Source organism: Salvelinus fontinalis, chromosome 21 (genome assembly GCF_029448725.1).
Source record: "Salvelinus fontinalis isolate EN_2023a chromosome 21, ASM2944872v1, whole genome shotgun sequence".
In the NCBI taxonomy this organism is placed as follows: domain Eukaryota; kingdom Metazoa; phylum Chordata; class Actinopteri; order Salmoniformes; family Salmonidae; genus Salvelinus; species Salvelinus fontinalis.
In genome coordinates this window covers 23282181-23300769 of record NC_074685.1, presented here as the reverse complement: position 1 = coordinate 23300769, position 18589 = coordinate 23282181, and the positions used below count along the sequence as shown (strand labels likewise).

General features: G+C 47.3%; 1 protein-coding gene across 1 annotated transcript in view; it reads right to left on the bottom strand.

The window, feature by feature from the left end:
- The window catches only part of LOC129818250 (pappalysin-1-like), a 120115-nt gene that overhangs the window by 66268 nt on the left and 35258 nt on the right, over positions 1-18589 (bottom strand). The window contains exon 7 of the mRNA XM_055874004.1: positions 91-219. Within this exon, the coding sequence (XP_055729979.1) occupies positions 91-219 (129 nt within the window). The remainder of the gene's footprint in view (positions 1-90; positions 220-18589) is intronic.

Genomic DNA, 18589 nt, shown 5'->3' with positions numbered 1-18589 from the left:
AGAGAGAGAGAGAGAGAGAGAGAGAGAGACTGTTACTGGGAGAACACTCACATGCAAGCACGCAGACATGCATACACACACACACATTACCTCTGGATGCGTCCGTCTCCGCAGTATGCTGCCCCAAGCTGGTGGGTGAGGGGTGGGGAGGGTTCACTCTCACTGCGGGCTGAGATGGTTTGGACCTGGTAGGTGTACACACTGCTTGGTACCACGTCCCTAAAGACACACACAGATGAAAACTTTAGCTGTCCTGCCCCAGATAAAATGGAAACACACGCACATACAGGGGAGCAACCTTTAGCTGGCACCACATCTCTTCAAAAGAAACACAGAGAATAAGCCTTTAGCTGGCACCACAACTCTTTAAACATACACAGAGAATAAGCATTTAGCTGGCACCACATCTCTTCAAAAGAAACACAGAGAATAAGCATTTAGCTGGCACAACAACTCTTTAAACATACACAGAGAATAAGCATTTAGCTGGCACCACATCTCTTCAAAAGAAACACAGAGAATAAGCATTTAGCTGGCACCACAACTCTTCAAAAGAAACACAGAGAATAAGCATTTAGCTGGCACCACATCTCTTCAAAAGAAACACAGAGAATAAGCATTTAGCTGGCACCACAACTCTTTAAACATACACAGAGAATAAGCATTTAGCTGGCACCACATCTCTTCAAAAGAAACACAGAGAATAAGCCTTTAGCTGGCACCACAACTCTTCAAACACACAGAGAGAATGAGCCTTTAGCTGGCACCACAACTCTACAAACACACACAGAGAATAAGCCTTTAGCTGGCACCACAACTCTTCAAAAGAAACACAGAGAATAAGCCTTTAGCTGGCACCACATCTCTACAAACACACACAGAGAATAAGCCTTTAGCTGGCACCACAACTCTTCAAACACACAGAGAATAAGCCTTTAGCTGGCACCACAACTCTTCAAACACACAGAGAGAATGAGCCTTTAGCTGGCACCACAACTCTACAAACACACACAGAGAATGAGCCTTTAGCTGGCACCACAACTCTACAAACACACACAGAGAATAAGCCTTTAGCTGGCACCACAACTCTTCAAACACACACAGAGAATAAGCCTTTAGCTGGCACCACATCTCTTCAAACACACACAGAGAACAAGCCTTTAGCTGGCACCACAACTCTTCAAACACACACAGAGAATAAGCCTTTAGCTGGCACCACATCTCTACAAACACACACAGAGAATAAGCCTTTAGCTGGCACCACATCTCTACAAACACACACAGAGAATAAGCCTTTAGCTGGCACCACAACTCTTCAAACACACACAGAGAATAAGCCTTTAGCTGGCACCACAACTCTTCAAAAGAAACACAGAGAATAAGCCTTTAGCTGGCACCACAACTCTTCAAAAGAAACACAGAGAATAAGCTTTAAGCTGACACCACATCTCTACAAACACACACAGAGAATAAGCCTTAAGCTGACACCACATCTCTACAAACACACACAGAGAATAAGCCTTAAGCTGACACCACATCTCTACAAACACACACAGAGAATAAGCATTTAGCTGGCACCACATCTCTACAAACATACACAGAGAATAAGCCTTTAGCTGGCACCACATCTTTACAAACACACACAAAGAATAAGCATTTAGCTGGCACCACATCTCTACAAACACACACAGAGAATAAGCCTTTAGCTGGCACCACATCTCTACAAACACACACAGAGAATAAGCCTTTATCTGGCACCACAACTCTTCAAACACACAGAGAATAAGCATTTAGCTGGCACCACATCTCTACAAACATACACAGAGAATAAGCATTTAGCTGGCACCACATCTCTACAAACACACACAGAGAATAAGCCTTTAGCTGGCACCACAACTCTTCAAACACACACAGAGAATAAGCCTTTAGCTGGCACCACATCTCTACAAACATACACAGAGAATAAGCATTTAGCTGGCACCACAACTCTTCAAACACACAGAGAATAAGCATTTAGCTGGCACCACATCTCTACAAACATACACAGAGAATAAGCCTTTAGCTGGCACCACAACTCTACAAACACACACACAGAGAATAAGCCTTTAGCTGGCACCATATCTCTACAAACATACACAGAGAATAAGCCTTTAGCTGGCTCCACATCTCTACAAACACACACAGATAATAGATCTTCAGCCCACTGACCTAGAGTAGCGATAGAGTGGCCAAGACTATTGGCCCTAGAAAAACCAAGAGCATTTAAGGACGAATCCCAACTTAAGATCTGTGTGTGGAACTTGATTTTCCACACACATGTCCTATTGACAAAATTTGTGTTTTACGCATCAGTTTGAGTTCAGTCCTATACGAACAAATTCCAGTAACCTACAAAGAGAGGTCCATAAAGGCTCTGTATGATCAAGGCTCAGATCAATGCACTGAGACTGCACTCGTGAAGGTGGTAAATTACATTTTAATGGCATCAGACCAAGGCTCTGCATCTGTCCTCGTGCTCCTAGACCTTAGTGCTGCTTTTGATACCATCGATCACAACATTGTTTGGGAGAGATTGGAAACCCAAATTGGTCTACACGGACAAGTTCTGGCCTGGTTTAGATCTTATCTGTCGGAAAGATATCAGTTTGTCTCTGTGGATGGTTTGTCTTCTGACAAATCAACTGTAAATTCCGGTGTTCCTCAAGGTTCCGTTTTAGGTCCACTATTGTTTTCACTATATATTTTATCTCTTGGTGATGTCCTTCGGAAACATCATGTTAACTTTTACTGCTATGCTGACAATACACAGCTGTACATTTCGATGAAACATGGTGAAGCCCCAAAATTGCCCTCCGTGGAAGCCTGTGTTTCAGACATAAGGAAGTGGATGGCAGCAAGTGGATGGCGGCAAACAGAGATGCTAGTTTTAGGTCCCAAGAAACAAAGAGATCTTCTGTTGGATCTGACAATTAATCTTGATGGTTCTACAGTCATCTCAAACAAAACTGTGAAGGACCTCGGCGTTACTCTGGACCTTGATCTCTCTTTTGACAAACATATCAAGAATATTTCAAGGACAGCTTTTTTCCATCTTCGTAACATTGCAAAAATCAGAAACGTGTAGATAAATTCATCCATGCTTTTGTCACTTCTAGATTAGACTACTGCAATGCTCTACTTTCTGGCTACACGGATAAAGTACTAAATAAACTCCAGTTAGTGCTAAACACGCCTGCTAGAATCTTGACTAGAACCCAACAAATTGATTATATTACTCCAGTGCCAGCCTCCCTACACTGGCTTCTTGTTAAGGTTAGGGCTGATTTCAAGGTTTTACTGCTAACCTACAAACCATTACATGGGCTTTCTCCTACCTATCTTTCCGATTTGGCCCTGCCGTACATACCTACACGTACGCTACAGTCACAAGACGCAGGCCTCCTTACTGTCCTTAGAATTTCTAAGCAAACAGCTGGAGGCAGGGCTTTCTCCTATAGTGCTCCATTTTTATGGAATGGTCTGCCTATACATGTGACAGACGCAAACTCGGTCTCGACCTTTAAGTCTTTATTGAAGACTCATCTCTTCAGTAGGTCCTATGATTGAGTGTAGTCTGGCCCAGGGGTGTGAAGGTGAACGGAAAGGCACTGGAGCGACGAACCACCCGTGCTGTCTCTGCCTGGCCGGTTCCCCTCTCTCCACTGGGATTCTCTGCCTCTAACCCTATTACGGGGGCTGAGTCACTGGCTTACTGGTGCTCTTCCATGTGTCACTTGAGTGGGTTGAGTCACTGATGTGATCTTCCTGTCCGGGTTGGCGCCCCCCTCAGGTTTGTGCCGTGGGGGAGATCTTCGTGGGCTATACTCAGCCTTGTCTCAGGGTAGTAGGTTGGTGGTTGAAGATATCCCTCTAGTGGTGTGGGGGCTGTGCTTTGGAAAAGTGGGTGGGGTTATATCTTGCCTATTTGGCCCTGTCCGGGGGTATCGTCGGACAGGGCCACAGTGTCTCCCGACAGCTCCTGTCCCCAGTCCACCTGGTCATGCTGCTGCTCCAGTTTCAACTGTTCTGCCTGCGGCTATGGAACCCTGACCTGCTCACTGGATGTGCTACCTTGTCCGGGACGTGCTGTTTTGGACTCTCTCTCTACTGCACCCGCTGTCTCTAACTCTGAATGATCGGCTATGAAAAGCCAACTGACATTTACTCCTGAGGTGCTGTCCTGTTGCACCCTCTACAACCACTGTGATTATTATTATCTGACCCTGCTGGTCATCTATGAACTTTTGAACATCTTGGCCATGTTCTGTTATAATCTCCACCCGGCACAGCCAGAAAAGGACTGGCCACCCCTCAGAGCCTGGTTCCTCTCTAGGTTTCTTCCAAGGTTCTGGCCTTTATAGGGAGTTTTTCCTAGCAACCGTGCTTCCACATTTGCATTGCTTGCTGCTGGGGTTTTACGCTGGGTTTCTGTACAGCACTTTGTGACATCGGCTGATGTTAAAAGCGCTTTATAAATCAATTTGATTGATTGATTAATGAGCAGGGTGAGGGTGGGTATGACTGTTACAGTAGGTTTCAATTGCAGTATATTCAGGAAAATGGCACAGTATTCACACACTCTTTCTCCACACCTCTGTCCCTACTGGCTGTATGGGTTCCTGCCTCTCCCCCTCCTACTATGTTGTGCTGTAAGTGATATATCTATGGAGCCGCTCCACATAGACAGACAAAGTGAGTTCACATTCGAACAAAAAGTCAAGGCGTGCTGGTCGCTGTGACCGCAGTATGTGTGTGGGTCTGTTTATGTGTGTGTGTGTGTGTGTGTGTGTGTGTGTGTGTGTGTGTGTGTGTGTGTGTGTGTGTGTGTGTGTGTGTGTGTGTGTGTGTGTGTGTGTGTGTGTGTGTGTGTGTGTGTGTGTGTGTGTGTGTGTGTGTGTGTGTGTGTGTGTGTGTGTGTGTGTGTGTGTGTGTGTGTTATATGTGAGTGTGTGTCACGCCCTGGCCTTAGTATTCTTTGTTTTCTTTATTATTTTAGTTAGGTCAGGGTGTGACATGGGGAATGTTTGTGTGTTGTTGTTTTTGGGTGATTCTATGGTAAAGGGGTTGTTGGGTGTAGTATATGGGTTTGTGTTGAGTACAGGTGAGTAGTTGTCTATGTAGAACGTTTGTAGCCTGTGTGTGTATGTGCACAACGTTATTTAGCTTCACGGTCGTTTGTTGTTTTGTTCGTTTTGTTAAAGTGTTTCGTGTCATGTTTATTTTTCGTCATCTTTTAAAATAAAAGAAGATGGCTTATTTTCCAAGTGCTGCGTTTTGGTCCGTCAATCCGCCACATGATCGTGACAGAATTACTCACCATTATAGGACCAAGCGGCATGGAAAGCGGCAACAGGACCTACCTACACAGGATTCATGGACATGGGAGGAGATACTGGATGGTAAGGGGCCGTGGGCTCAACCGGGAGAATATCGCCTTCCTCGTGAAGAGCTGGAGGCAGCTAAAGCCGAGAGGAGGCGATATGAGGAGGCAGCACGGAGACAAGGCTGGAAACCCGTGAGTACAACCCAAAAATTTCTTGGGGGGGGCCTTAAAGGGAGTGTGGCGAAGTCAGGTAGGAAACCTGCGCCTACTCCCTGTACTTACCGTGGAGAGCGAGAGTACGGGCAGACACCGTGTTACGCAGTAGAGCGCACGGTGTCTCCTGTACGCGTGCATAGCCCGGTTCGGTACATTTCAGCTCCACGTATCGGCCGGGCTAGACTGAGCGTTGAGCCGTATGTCATGAAGCCGGCCCAACGCATCTGGTCACCAGTGCGTCTCCTCGGGCCGGCGTACATGGCACCAGCCTTACGCATGGTGTCCCCGGTTCGCCTACATAGGCCGGTGCGGGTTATTCCACCTCCCCGCACTGGTCAGGCGACGGGGAGCATACAACCAGGTAAGGTTGGGCAGGCTCGGCGTTCAAGGGAGCCAGTACGCCTGCACGGTCCGGTATTTCCGGCGCCACCTCCCCGCCCCAACCCAGTACCACCAGTGCCTCCTCCACGCACTAGCTATATGGTGCGTGTCTCCAGCCCTTTACCACCAGTGTCTAAACCACGCACCAAGCCTCCTGTGTGTCCCCAGAGTCCTGTGCGTCCTGTTGCTGCTCCCCGCACTAGCCCTGAGATGCGTGTCCCCAGCCCGGTGCCACCAGTCCCGGCACCACGCACCAGGCCTACAGTGCGCCTCAGCTGGCAGGAGTCTGCCGTCTGCACAGCGATGACTGAACTGCCCGTCTGCCAAGCGCCATCTGAGCCATCCGTCTCCCCAGCGCCATCTGAGCCATCCGTCTCCCCAGCGCCATCTGAGCCATCCGTCTGCAATGAGCCTGCAAAGCCGCCCATCTGCCATGAGCCTGCAAAGCCGCCCGTCTGCCATGAGCCCACTGAGCCGTCCGCCAGACAGGAGCCGCTAGAGCCGCCAGCCAGACAGGAGCCGCTAGAGCCGTCCGTCAGACAGGATCTGCCAGAGCCGCCAACCAGACAGGATCTGCCAGAGCCGCCAACCAGACAGGATCTGCCAGAGCCGCCAATCAGACAGGAGCAGCCAGATCAGTCAGCCAGCCATGAGCAGCCAGATCCGTCAGCCAGCCATGAGCAGCCAGATCCGTCAGCTAGCCATGAGCAGCCAGATCCGTCAGCTAGCCATGAGCAGCCAGATCCGTCAGCTAGCCATGAGCAGCCAGATCCGTCAGCTAGCCATGAGCAGCCAGATCCGTCAGCTAGCCATGAGCAGCCAGATCCGTCAGCTAGCCATGAGCAGCCAGATCCGTCAGCTAGCCATGAGCAGCCAGATCCGTCAGCTAGCCATGAGCAGCCAGATCCGTCAGCTAGCCATGAGCAGCCAGATCCGTCAGCTAGCCATGAGCAGCCAGATCCGTCAGCTAGCCATGAGCAGCCAGATCCGTCAGCCAGCCATGAGCAGCCAGATCCGTCAGCCAGCCATGAGCAGCCAGATCAGTCAGCCAGCCATGAGCAGCCAGATCAGTCAGCCAGCCATGAGCAGCCAGATCCGTTAGCCAGCCATGAGCAGCCAGATCTGTCAGCCAGCCATGGGCCGTCCCTCAGTCCGGAGCTGCAGTCCCTCAGTCCGGAGCTGCAGTCCCTCAGTCCGGAGCTGCAGTCCCTCAGTCCGGAGCTGCCATTCCTCAGTCCGGAGCTGCCATTCCTCAGTCCGGAGCTGCCCCTGACCCTGGTACTGCCCCTTACCCTGGTACTGCCCCTTACCCTGGTACTGCCCCTTAGTCCGGAACTGCCCCTTAATGCAATGGGGTTAATGTGGAGGGGGGTCATTTGGAGGAAGCTAAGGAGGTGGTTAGGGACTGTGGTGACGTGGGGACCACGACCAGAGCCGGAGCCGCCACCGTGGATGGAAGCCCACCCAGACCCTCCCCTAGACTGGTTAATGGTGCGCCCGGAGTTCGCACCTTAAGGGGGGGGTTATGTCACGCCCTGGCCTTAGTATTCTTTGTTTTCTTTATTATTTTAGTTAGGTCAGGGTGTGACATGGGGAATGTTTGTGTGTTGTTGTTTTTGGGTGATTCTATGGTAAAGGGGTTGTTGGGTGTAGTATATGGGTTTGTGTTGAGTACAGGTGAGTAGTTGTCTATGTAGAACGTTTGTAGCCTGTGTGTGTATGTGCACAACGTTATTTAGCTTCACGGTCGTTTGTTGTTTTGTTCGTTTTGTTAAAGTGTTTCGTGTCGTGTTTATTTTTCGTCATCTTTTAAAATAAAAGAAGATGGCTTATTTTCCAAGTGCTGCGTTTTGGTCCGTCAATCCGCCACATGATCGTGACAGTGTGTATGTATACCTTTTGTGTATCTGTGTGTGTTTAGGTATAGAGGTGAGGGAACAGCCACGGGGCCACAGTATACTCAGCTGTACACCTCTCCTTCCGCCCCACTCCGAGGACACTTGGACACAAACAAACATCTGGCGAGGGGCTTCAGCACTGCTTTCATTGGGTGTAATACAATATGGCCCGCGCAGGCCAAAAACAAGATGGGAGTTAAAAAAACATCCAGCTGCATAACTCCGCATCAGTGTGCTCTCTGCGGTCCGAGCCAGCAGGATATCTCAACACTGTAGCCCACGACACAATAAATAGGGTGTCCAGCCACTCTGCCCAGTGGTGATGGCATTTCACTTCCTCATGTTATAAAATACATTTTACCAAGACAAATATGATTCTTCATGTTCTGAATTGTTCAGTGGGGTCTTTCTGTAACGTATCATTAACATTGTATCCAAAAAGTCGGATTTCGTAACATAATGCACTCGATAATAGCACCGAGCTCTGTTGACAAAGTGGTGCAGCTTTCTCGCTGAAACTTTTCAGGATTTTACATTTTGTGGTCGTCGTCTTCCAAGCTGTTTCCAAGGGTTGCAAAAAGCAAAATTAGCATGACACGAGCTGAATTAAATGTGAAAGGTTTTGAAAATAAAAAGCTTGCTGTACGCTCGGTGCTCCATTGACTAATCAGAGAAAAGCTTGTTTTTGTGAGAATTCGTCAAAAAATAACAGGAACTTCGCATTAATATGAATAGGGTATACTAAAATATGAAAATAAAACATATCATGTCTCAAAATAGATATCCATCTTACCTCTATATAGTTTTATGTCTTCCGGATTTGAGAAGAAAGATGACGAGTTCAACGGTAAGCCTTAATTCTCACACAGCTTCAAGCCTAGCTGACGCCTTGCTATTTTCCAGATTTTTGACAACTTTATTTCTCTGGCCTCCGTTGATTTAGTCACCCTAATCCTGGCCATCCTACAAGGGTAGACACTCCAATTTGTTTTGAACGGATTATGATAGAGACATGAGGTTTGAACCATTGGTTTTCTTAGATGATTATCTACACAACTAACATATCATTTTACCCATTGGTCAAAAGAGGAGTTTTTGATTGGACACCCTACAATGAATGTGCCAAGGGAATCAGGAGATATACTGTATGCATGTGGTTGGCCTTGGTTTTGATTGTGCTTGATTTAATGGTCAATTATCATCATGAGAGTTGCTGGTTCATGTTTGGAGTGGATTTTCCAGGAGACAGAATAACAGGGAAGATGTTATAGAATGCCAGTTAGTAGAACCACATAGACCATCAAGCCCAATTCATTTCTGAATTTCTTTGGTATTACTCACACCTCTGAGCTCACACACACACACACACACACACACACACACACACACACACACACACACACACACACACACACACACACACACACACACACACACACACACACACACACACACACACACACACACGCGCACACACACACACACACACGCAGACCCTCACACACACACACACACACACACACACACACACACACACACACACACACACACACACACACACACACACACACACACACACACACACGCAGACCCTCACACACACACGCAGACCCTCACACACACACACACACACACACACACACACACACACACACACACACACACACACACACACACACACACACACACACACACACACACACACACACACACACACACACACACACACACACACACACACACACACACACACACACACACACACACACACACACAGACCCTCACACACACAGACCCTCACACACACAGACACACACACACACACATGCATGCACACAGGTGCTCTCTATCACTCACTAACAGAAAAACACAGTATTACAACCTACTCCATACCCGTGCCAGATATTTAAAAGAACACGCACGTATGCGCGTGCGCAGACACACACAGTTTTGTATTGCTATCCTTGTGGGACCAAAGAATTGATTCCCATCCAAAATTCTAACCCTAAAATTAATGCTAACCTGAACCCCAAACCTAAAACTATACCTAACCCCTATACCCTAACTTTAATCCTAATTGTAACCCTAACCGCTAACCCTGAAATTATATTTTTCCTCATGTGGACCGGAAAAGTGTCCCACTTGTCCGAATTGTCCTTGTTTTACTATCCTTGTGAGGACTTCTGGTTCCTAAAAGATAGTTAAACAAAAACACACACAATTCCCTCATTATTAGCATTTACGTCTATCCCCCTCCGGGAAACATAAGCCCTTGCCTGTTGATTACGGGCAACTCCCCGACAACAAAACAACACACACACACAGACACACACACACACACACACACACGCACACAAACACACAAACACACACACACACACACACACACACACACACACACACACACACACACACACACACACACACACTGTAGCGGCCCTGTGTTCCAATGGCGTGGCATCCATCGCACTCACAGATGGGTTCACACGAGGCCAGAGCCTTCCCCTTCTCTTCCAGCCGCCATCGGCAGACTTAGGAGGTGTCGGCACTAATGGCCAGGGAAGCAGTCACGTTTATTAAGTGGCAAAACAAATCATTCAAATGAGCCCTGAACATGAATGGCCCGGGCTGCCTTTTTATGCATGGATTTAGCTCTGTTCTGACCGGGACACTGCTGGGAATGGGGTTGCTCACATCCAATAAAACACACACTTGGAGGGAAGCAGACACATGCACACGGACACGCACACAGATGGAGGCTCATTGCAGGCACAGGCGCAGACAGATGCACACACACACACACACACAGTCACATAGACAAAGACGCAATACAGACAAAAACACACAATCAAACACAGATATACACACATGCACTCTTGCACGCACATATGCACAGCACAGAGCACACCGACCGAACACACAGCCTTCGAAATGTGTCAAAAGATTTACTGCAGGAAAGCCTTTTTTACCGTGGTGGTTTTCAGTATGAAATGTGTTCCATGCCTTCTCTTCCCAAAGACCCGGTCACTCTCCTACTCCCACACAGCAGGAGAGAGAACATGGGGTTCCAATTGGCTGTCCTGCCCCAGATAGAATGGAAACACACCCACACACACGCACACACACACACACACACACACACAAAGGCAGGTATGGCCTACAAATGTTCTCCGGTGCTGTGTAGGAGTGAGGAGGAGATTGAGGGTCTGGGTTTTGACTGGATTATTATCAACAATCAAAGGGGATGTTTGACCTGACCTACCGCTCTGTTTTACACAGTGTTCTGCAGTCTTGGCCCACTTCGAGGCAACTCCGGGGTCATTCTCAAATATCCTTTAGTCTTAATTGAATTATTCAAGCCTCTGGAAAAGGAAAGCTGTGGGAGACATGAGCCTGGAGGACACATGAGCGAGCAGAGGGAGCGACAGAATGAGTGACGCTGCCAACAAGCACCATGGCCCTCTCTCTCCCCTTCCTCCGAATCTGTCACAAAAAGAACACCGGGGTGATAGGCTAAGCCAGGCGCGGGACGGGACAAGGGCAAGAAACATACACACTGTGATTTCTCGCTCGGGCCTGACGGATGGACGTGACCCATGCGGGAGGAGGCAAGCAGCTGGAACGGCGGGAAGGATGGCTGGGAAACAAAAGATGAGAACGACAGAGCAAAAGAGAGGGAGAGAGAGAGAATGACAGAGCGAGACAGAGAGGCAGACGATTTATTCTCGATGCTCGGAGAGCCACGTCACAGACCTCTGGTGATTTTTACTATGCGTCTCATATCAGAGCAACAGGTCACATCAGGCTTCCTTCATGTCCTCTGCCAAGATCAACCACCACTCTCGGCCTCCCATCTCCAAATGCTCCTCAGTCTTGGAGGGAAAAGAAAGAGGAGGAGGAAGAGGAGGAGGAAGAGGAGGAGGAAGAGGACGGAGAGAAAAAAACGTTGGGATGCAGTAGATAATGGAAAAAAGGAGGTAAAAGGAAAATAAAACGTACTTTTCAAATAGTGTCAAGAGAAGCTGAACAGACATGGGGGGCCACCAGGGGCCACCAGGGACAATAACTTACATGTGAAATATACTCCGGGGGGACCTACATAAGAAGAGCACCTTTGTCATGACACAGAGGGGAGAGAGGTTGAAAGGGGAAACTCTGACATCACTCAAGGCAATCTGTAGCACTGATATCTTGATGGGAAGTGGTTCAGGCGTGTGTGTGTATGTGTGTACACACATTCAGGTGATAGATATGTGGTTTATGGCCCTGGGAGCCCCTCTACTTTGGGCTGATACTCGGTCACACAGAGACTATTCTGGACCACTGATCCATCCAGACAGACCTGGGGCTTCAAAATAGCTTTTGTGAGCTCACTAAACCACCTTATGACATTGCGGGACCAAGACTTCAACAGATTGGGGCCTTTATACACTGCTCAAAAAAATAAAGGGAACACTTAAACAACACAATGTAACTCCAAGTCAATCACACTTCTGTGAAATCAAACTGTCCACTTAGGAAGCAACACTGATTGACAATAAATTTCACATGCTGTTGTGCAAATGGAATAGACAAAAGGTGGAAATTATAGGCAATTAGCAAGACACCCCCCAAAACAGGAGTGATTCTGCAGGTGGTGACCACAGACCACTTCTCAGTTCCTATGCTTCCTGGCTGATGTTTTGGTCACTTTTGAATGCTGGCGGTGCTCTCACTCTAGTGGTAGCATGAGACAGAGTCTACAACCCACACAAGTGGCTCAGGTAGTGCAGTTCATCCAGGACGGCACATCAATGCGAACTGTGGCAAAAAGGTTTGCTGTGTCTGTCAGCGTAGTGTCCAGAGCATGCAGGCGCTACCAGGAGACAGGCCAGTACATCAGGAGACGTGGAGGAGGCCGTAGGAGGGCAACAACCCAGCAGCAGGACCGCTACCTCCGCCTTTGTGCAAGGAGGTGCACTGCCAGCACCCTGCAAAATAACCTCCAGCAGGTCACAAATGTGCATGTGTCCGCTCAAACGGTCAGAAACAGACTCCATGAGGGTGGTATGAGGGCCCGACGTCCACAGGTGGGGGTTGTGCTTACAGCCCAACACCGTGCAGGACGTTTGGCATTTGCCAGAGAACACCAAGATTGGCAAATTCGTCACTGGCGCCCTGTGCTTTTCACAGATGAAAGCAGGTTCACACGGAGCACATGAGCACATGTGACAGACGTGACAGAGTCTGGAGACGCCGTGGAGAACGTTCTGCTGACTGCAACATCCTCCAGCATGACCGGTTTGGCGATGGGTCAGTCATGGTGTGCGGTGGCATTTCTTTGTGGGGCCGCACAGCCCTCCATGTGCTCGCCAGAGGTAGCCTGACTGCCATTAGGTACCGAGATGAGATCCTCAGACCCCTTGTGAGACCATATGCTGACACATGCACATTTGTGGCCTGCTGGAGGTCATTTTTCAGGGCTCTGGCAGTGCACCTCCTTGCACTAAGGCGGAGGTACCGGTCCTGCTGCTGGGTTGTTGCCCTCCTACGGCCTCCTCCACGTCTCCTGATGTACTGGCCTGTCTCCTGGTAGCGCCTGCATGCTCTGGACACTACGCTGACAGACACAGCAAACCTTTTTGCCACAATTCGCATTGATGTGCCGTCCTGGATGAACTGCACTACCTGAGCCACTTGTGTGGGTTGTAGACTCCGTCTCATGCTACCACTAGAGTGAGAGCACCGCCAGCATTCAAAAGTGACCAAAACATCAGCCAGGAAGCATAGGAACTGAGAAGTGGTCTGTGGTCACCACCTGCAGAATCACTCCTGTTTTGGGGGGTGTCTTGCTAATTGCCTATAATTTCCACCTTTTGTCTATTCCATTTGCACAACAGCATGTGAAATGTATTGTCAATCAGTGTTGCTTCCTAAGTGGACAGTTAGATTTCACAGAAGTGTGATTGACTTGGAGTTACATTGTGTTGTTTAAGTGTTCCCTTTATTTTTTTGAGCAGTGTATTTTGTTTAGAGGTAATCAGAACAATGTATATCTTTGTTTCTAAAATGTATTGTGATGAATTCTATACCATCGTTGCAAATAGAGATGAACACAAATGGTTGTTGTGACACAACACATGTGATTAATTTCCGCCTGTAGTCATCCTCTGAGCTCCAGTGTAGGTAAACATTCTATGTGTATTCTTGGGACAATATAAGCCTAGTTCCTATTCTCCATGCCACTCCAAAGTCTTTAGCTCTATGGCCAACAAGTTGTCGCGTGATAAGATTTCGTCATGGCGGTTTCCATTGCAGTTCATCCAGACATTCTTCCCTAAGGCCCTTGTGAGAATAGAGACCTTATCTCACCACAGACTTAGAGTCTGGCACAATGCACAGTAATATGCCTTTCAAGGGTGTTTTTGATATCACCAACTGATTGCATGCGGAAGTGTGTTTGTGTGTGTGTGCGTGTTTGTAAAGATACTAGATGAGAGGCCAGAAAAATCAAATATGTTGAAGAAATGCTTAGATTAAACCTTAATACAATAAATAAAGCAATATACCTTTTGTCATGGTGACAGCTGCCATACATGTGAGGTTTCCTGCCTATTAAGTCTTCAACAAATTCAAGTGCTACACAGTAAGACCTCTCAGACTTACATCATTATGTTGTTTTCTTTGGTACAATAAGCCTAACTCAATGTCCTGCAACTCTACAATGTAAAATGATGACGTTCATATTAGCACAGTCTCAGACAGTCACAAGGAGTTGGTGGCAGTGCCTCTTCTATTTATGCTTGAATCATAAGATCCAATATATTTTCCGCTATATTATAAGGAATAAGACATTACCTCAATACAGCACAATAGCAAGCTACACAGTAGACACCCCGTCAACCAACAGTTTGTCTCACATTGATGACACGTATGAGAAGTTCCATCACTCCTATGGTTCAGAAGTTGACACGTCACTTAGCGAGGAACTCCACTGGCCTAGCCTAGCGTCAATGACTCGCTGCTGAGTGGTGCACTCATTCTGCCAAATCAGACAGTGGAGAGTAAACCTAACATATGGACAGTGCCAAAGTAGGAATATCAGCAAAGACAGTATAAGTAATGATAATAATAACAATGGAAACCATTGATGTCAAGCAAAAATTGCTAAGTCATTTTACCTTAAATCCGCTATAGATGTTCCTTAAAGTATTTGACATAGGGTATATATTTGACCCAAGTCTGAGGCTGCAGATACCTGTGGAGCTCCATTGTGGGAACCCTACAGGGAATCTCTTGATCATAACAACCATTAGAATCTTACCAGCATGGACCTTAAACTTCAATTTAGCACTTTACAGTAAAATGGGTTTCTCTGCTTCCCACAGAGAAACTTAACTCTTTCCTGAACATTCCACCTTAACTATCACTCCGAAACTACTTTTTGGACCTGGCTCAATTTTATCCATGGGAATTCTGGGGGGGGGGGGGGGGGGGGGGGGTGAGACGTCCAGACATCCCGGGACCCGCTGCTGCCTCCTCCACTTCCTCTGTCTGCCACTCACTATTATGGTTCATATTAGAGAGCTTATGCAAGGCTGAGTGCTAATGCTGCTCCTTATGGACAGAGAGCAGGCAGAGGATGGCGGAGGGAGCGCAGGGCACAGTGGGGCTTTGTGGGAGTGGAGGGGGCCATGGAGACAGAGAGAATGTGTTATGAGGAGAAGAGGAGGAAGAGAGGTGAAGAGGAGAGCGGGATACCAAGTCAGTTGTACAACTGAATGCCTTCAACTGAAATCTGTCTTCCGCATTTAACCCAACCCCTCTGAATCAGAGCGGTGCGGGGGGCTGCCTTAATCGACATCCACGTCTTCGGCGCCCGGGGAACAGTGTGTTAACTGCCTTGCTCAGGGGCAGAATGAAGACTTTTACATTTTTACCTTGTCAGCTCAGGGATTCGATCCAGCAACCTTTTGGTTACTGGCCCAATGCTCAACCACTAGGTGGAGGGGGAGGTGTGGTATGTTTTATTTTCAGTAGACAGAGTCTTTAAAACCATACCCAGTATTATACTCTTGACAAAATGGGGTTAGGCCATGGAGGAAAAAAAGTCTGAAATGTTTGCACGCATATGTGACAAACAAAACCAAAAACCTCCCCGAAAATAATCTGCACATGGAGGCGATCTAAAACAATTACCGTTGGAGCACACAGACATTTCTCACAAATACCTAGGAAGTGTATTCTACATCCCCAATCTGGTATTTGCTGGCGAAAAGAAAACAGAAAAGCTACAAGTCAAGCAGTCAGAGCTGAGAAAACAACAGAGTTGTCTGAGTAGAGGTGAAGAGGTTGTCTTCTCAGGGCTAGAGCAACAGTGGACTTGACAGGAGAGGAGCAGGGCCATGGGGCCACAGGGGTAGGAGCATAGGAGAACATAGGGGATAAAAGTGTGAAGGAGAAGGCCAGAACGGGGGGAAGGGGTCCCAGTGAAAAGGGTAGCGTAGGGGGCAGCTGCCCTCTCCCTCCCGGGCTGGGGGGTCCCGTCACGTCAGAGCTGAATAGGTTTTGAGACCCTGACAGGCCAGAGGACCCAGAGGACCCAGGTCAGGGAGAGGATTAGCCTATGGACCAGGGGGTCTCAGAAGGCTAGGGTCCCCCCATCACTCCCACTAACCCTCCTCTCAGCCCACCCCTAACCATTCCATGGTTTACCCCCAACCAGTCCAACATTCCAGCTCTCTCCCTCTCATCTCCATCCCACCCCCTGCTCACCCCGTCACAACTCACCCCCACTAGCCTGACCTCCCACCCCTCACCCTCTCATACATCCAACCTTGAATAGGGAGCCAGGGAAGCCTCTACTCCCCCTTCCGTGCCCCATTTCAGGGGAAGGGCAGTGGGCTGAGTGTGGGAGGTCAGCCCTCTGTCTATGGAAACAGGCCTGGGGAGCCAGTGAACCATGACGATCCAGCAAACTAACCATGGGTCAATCAAAACACTCCAGCAGAAAAACCATGGGTCAACCACAACACTTCCGCCAACTTCAAAACATGTCAAAAGATCTGGGTGACCCCCAAACTGTTCTTCAACCACCCCTATCTAATCTGTGTGTGTGTGTGTGTGTGTGTGTGTGTGTGTGTGTGTGTGTGTGTGTGTGTGTGTGTGTGTGTGTGTGTGTGTGTGTGTGTGTGTGTGTGTGTGTGTGTGTGTGTGTGTGTGTGTGTGTGTGTGTGTGTGTGTGTGTGTGTGCGTGCATGCATGTGTGTTAGATTGACTCCTATGATGAGGAATCCTTTGCTGTGGGTTGACCTGGACCTTTCTCTCTGGGAATGACGTCAAACTCCTCTACCACAACAAAAGAGTAAGCCAACACTGCCCATCACCATGAAGATCCACCCAAGGCCATTAAATCCACCAAAACCATTGAAATGCACCAAGACCGTAGACCAAAATGCACCACCAATAGACACTCACTCCTGACATTCTACCAGATTCAGAGCTCCAACAGCAATTGCTGTGGCCACAATACCACTAAGTACACCAGTGCATGCGGAGGAACATTCCAATAACATCTTGTCATGAAGCATTTATAATGGATTAGTAAATAGTTTATTCATAATGCATTAATCATTACTCCCTCATCTGTAAATGTTAATAAGCTAGTTATTCACACATTTATAACAACTTTAAAAGTATGTAATAATGATTCATGAGATCATTGATAAGATGTTTAATATAGGTCCTTATAAACCATTTACTAATAGTCATTAGTAAAGTATTTTTGTGGGGTCTAATCTAAAGCGAGGGCTATTTATACTTTATTTTGAATGGCCAGTGTTATTTCTCACAAAAATATTGGTACACATTCCAGCAGTACCTGACGCTCGTTAATCGATGTCCGCGTTAATCGATGTCCGAAATCGAATTAACATAATAAAATCTGTCTGTTTAAGTTAGAAATGTCTGTTTTTTGCATGGGCTGTGTGTCATACCACCTCATCCGCCATGTTGGCATTCTGCATGTGTGGTGGAAGGTGGCAGAGCTACAGCGCTGTTTGTCAGACCAGGAGAAAAATCTGTCTTTTTACGAAAACGTAGCGTCTGAATGGTTTGGGCTACAAACTAATATGACCACTCTATGGAAAGACGAGGGTTCTCTGTTTTGCTCTCCGTTTTGCTTTTCTTGACGTTTTGCTTTACGACCCCCACAAGTGTCACAGGACTCATCTGAAGGTAATCCGGTACCCGGGATGAAAAATGAATGGAAGGGAATGGGGCATTTACACGTCAAAGGTATACGGATAATTCCACTGTATTTTTTCCCTGACCTTTCTTATATCTCTCAGGTAAAGGACAGACACTTCCCAACAAACTCATTTTGATTTCTTGTTCCATGTATGATCTTTTGTTCCATGTATGAATCTGTTTTTCACTGTGTTTCTAGGGGCTAATAGCACTAAGGCAAAATTCAATGTTTCATCAAATAATTTAGTTAATATTTTTTTGATACCTACAGGGGTCCTAAAATTCAAAAATCAAATATCTAAAAAGTCCTTGGTATGACCATCTTAAAACAATTCCATATGTTAGCTTAGTAGAAAGCAATCCCGGACCCTTAGACCATAAGGGGATTTATTAAGGTTTCAAAATAGCCTGGATCATATCAATGGTATAAGAATAAGCACACAGTACAGGATGTTTAAGGAAACATATTTTCACAACAACTGTTGTAAAACAACTGTTGCAAGGA